The 2732-nt window shown below is 41.4% G+C and overlaps 1 protein-coding gene across 1 annotated transcript in view; it reads right to left on the bottom strand.

The window, feature by feature from the left end:
• Positions 1-2732, bottom strand: part of SHC4 (SHC adaptor protein 4) — a 117206-nt gene that overhangs the window by 81989 nt on the left and 32485 nt on the right. Inside the window, exon 2 of the mRNA XM_011355177.2 lies at positions 852-922. Within this exon, the coding sequence (XP_011353479.1) occupies positions 852-922 (71 nt within the window). The remainder of the gene's footprint in view (positions 1-851; positions 923-2732) is intronic.

The raw sequence follows: 2732 nt of genomic DNA on the forward strand, positions 1-2732 counted from the left end.
CTTTTTCTAGGCCTAGAAGTCCACAGAATGAGCATTAGGAAAAGTCTTGTCTTCATAATGAGAACGTTCGCCTTTGAAATAGGTGGCCTGCAACCCCAGATACAAATGGGCACTGTGGCTTGCCCCTGAGACACACATGAGCACCACATACAAGAGATGCCCAAGTCTTCATTCTAAATCACTCATATCCATCCATTCTCTCACCTTAACCCCCTCATCTCACAATTTTCCCAGTGACCAGTCATAGCACTCAATTATTCTTTCTATCTTGCTTTGAACTTGGCCTTGATGAACCATACTTTGAATTTCTGCTTCTGATTTACACTCTGTGTAGTGATAATTCTGATTCCTCCCTTAAGCTTCCTGGGGCCACCCTCGGTAAGACTTCCCCCCAGTTCAACTCTTCCATCCAGCTCACCATACACAGAAGAGAGAGACTCAAACATGGAGTGGACAGTTTCTCATTTCACAGATGCCATAATGAGGAGAGTTGGGCTTTCTGAAGTGAAAGTTCTCCCCTGGTCTTCTTTTTGGCTTCTTCTTCAACAGGTCTCAGATTTTGTAAGGTCCTGTTTTTAGTCATAATTTTAAATACTTCTGATACCTGGGAAAGGAGTTATTTCTATGATTGCATCATCTTATCAGTTCTTATATAAAATGCAGATGCTCTACCACACAATTGTGAAATCTTTTACATGATGAGATAAAGCCACTCATCCAAGCTCTACCTTCCAGTCGTGTCAATAAAAACCCATGGTGACTTTGAAGGCTTGTATGAAATCCCTGCAGGGAGAAACTCTTGTGACTTTAAACTATAGTTCACAAAGCCCCTCATATTTTTGTTTTCTTACCTTGTAACTTGGGTTCTCATGCCAAAATCCAGTGACCTCATTGATTGCAGCACTTCAATACAGCCCATGTACTGAAATAAGAAAAAGAGAAGAACAAATAGAAAAAAATAGCACAAAGATGTCTCTTAGCTTCTGAGTGATTTCCTGGGAAACACCTTCAATCAGCTCCTGATATCAAGTTACATTTGCACACTCAGACTGCCGTTGATATTTCTGACCATTAATGGACACATGCCTTAAGCTTCAGTTCCGTTATTAAACATTGGCTAAGTCCAAACTATGATGTCAGGAATGCAGGTAACAAAGACAAAGTTGAGTTCAATGGTCAGGAGTTGGACCCTGGGACCAGACAATGTGAATTTGAATCATGGCTCTGACACTTATTAGTTATGGAACCTCTGTAAGTTACTCACTTTTCTGTATCTCAATTTTGTCTCCAGTAAACTGGGGATACAATTAGAATTGTAGCGAGATTTAAATTATTTCATGCAGTTGTTCTAAGGGCAGCACCTGATATCTACATGTGCTCAAATATTAGAGGAAGCAAAAATAAATGTGAGACTATAATATAGAAACAATGAATCTTCTAAAGAGATAAAACAAGCATATAAATACAGATAACAGGATTTAGTAATATAAAAAAGATATTTTTTGCAAAATCATTTATTAAGGAGGTTTAAGAAAGGAAAAAAGTTATGTCTTATACCAAGAATGAGTAAATTTAGCTTAAACAAGGAGTATTGGAAAGGGAAGTGTGACTTATAAAGCTCAAAGGGATTTATATTTAATGTGGCAGCAGTGGGAGCCACGTCAGACTGCTGGTAGAAGAGTGATGTGATCAGTTTATGTTTGAGAAGCCTTATGTCAGCAGAAGTATGAAGGTGGATTAATAGTGAGGGAATAAGTGAGGCTGCTCCTGTTGAGAGGGAAGTAATGATAGCCCACACTGAGGAGGGATGGCGGCAGTAGGAAGGAGGGGACAGATTCAAGTGACATCACGGAAATAGATACTACGTGATTCGGCAGTTGATTTGATCTAGAGAATAAGAGAGAGGGATGAGTCAAGGATGACTCAGATGTTTCCAGCTGAGGTAGCAGAGGGAACAGTGATTCCATTAACAGAAACAGGAAAGCCAGAAGAGGGGATGATGAGTTGGTTTTGGACCTACTGACTGAAAGACGTTGGTGGGTTATCCAGGAAATAACAAGCTGGCAGTTGAAAACTGGGTTCTGGAGTTATGGAGAGGAAGTAAGCCTGGGGATGCAGACTTAGGAGTCATCTGTGTAACTTTGCCAGGTGAGGCCGTGGGAGTAAATCCTCTCAGCAGAGCCTTAGTTGACGAGGGAGAGTGTTTCTCTGAGAATGAGCCTGGAAATGTTATGAGAGCCAAGCAGTCTGATTGAAAGTGATCTGTCGCCTCCTTGGAAATTATATGCTTCCTGTTTAGCTTTCCTTTGGAAGCCTTCCAGCCTCCCTCTGCTTGGAAATGGCAAAAACACTGTGGAAAGATAGCAGAAGCCAGGGGGGGCCTCCCTAGACACTTCTTGTAGTATTTCTGAGCAAATTCTGTAGATTTTGCATCCCAAGAGCAGGTCAGTTCACCAGGAGTTGCCTAGAGCCTAGTGTTGGGGTGAGCACGCTGACCAGGACAATGACCTGGCAATTCTTAGCCAGATTCCTGTTTGTTACACTCCTCTTGGGGTCTCTAGTAATGACACAAAAAAATTTTGAATATTTTATTCTATCCCAATCACACTTAAATTCCAAGGCCAGAGTACCTTGGGGAAGTAAGTGATGTCCAGAGATCTCTGTTCAATAAACCTTAAGACTGATTAGGAAAGGAAAGCTAGATTTAGGGGGGATGGGAGGAAGCCCATCTC

The sequence above is a fragment of the Pteropus vampyrus genome, unplaced genomic scaffold (assembly GCF_000151845.1).
Source record: "Pteropus vampyrus isolate Shadow unplaced genomic scaffold, Pvam_2.0 Scaffold19, whole genome shotgun sequence".
NCBI lineage: Eukaryota > Metazoa > Chordata > Mammalia > Chiroptera > Pteropodidae > Pteropus > Pteropus vampyrus.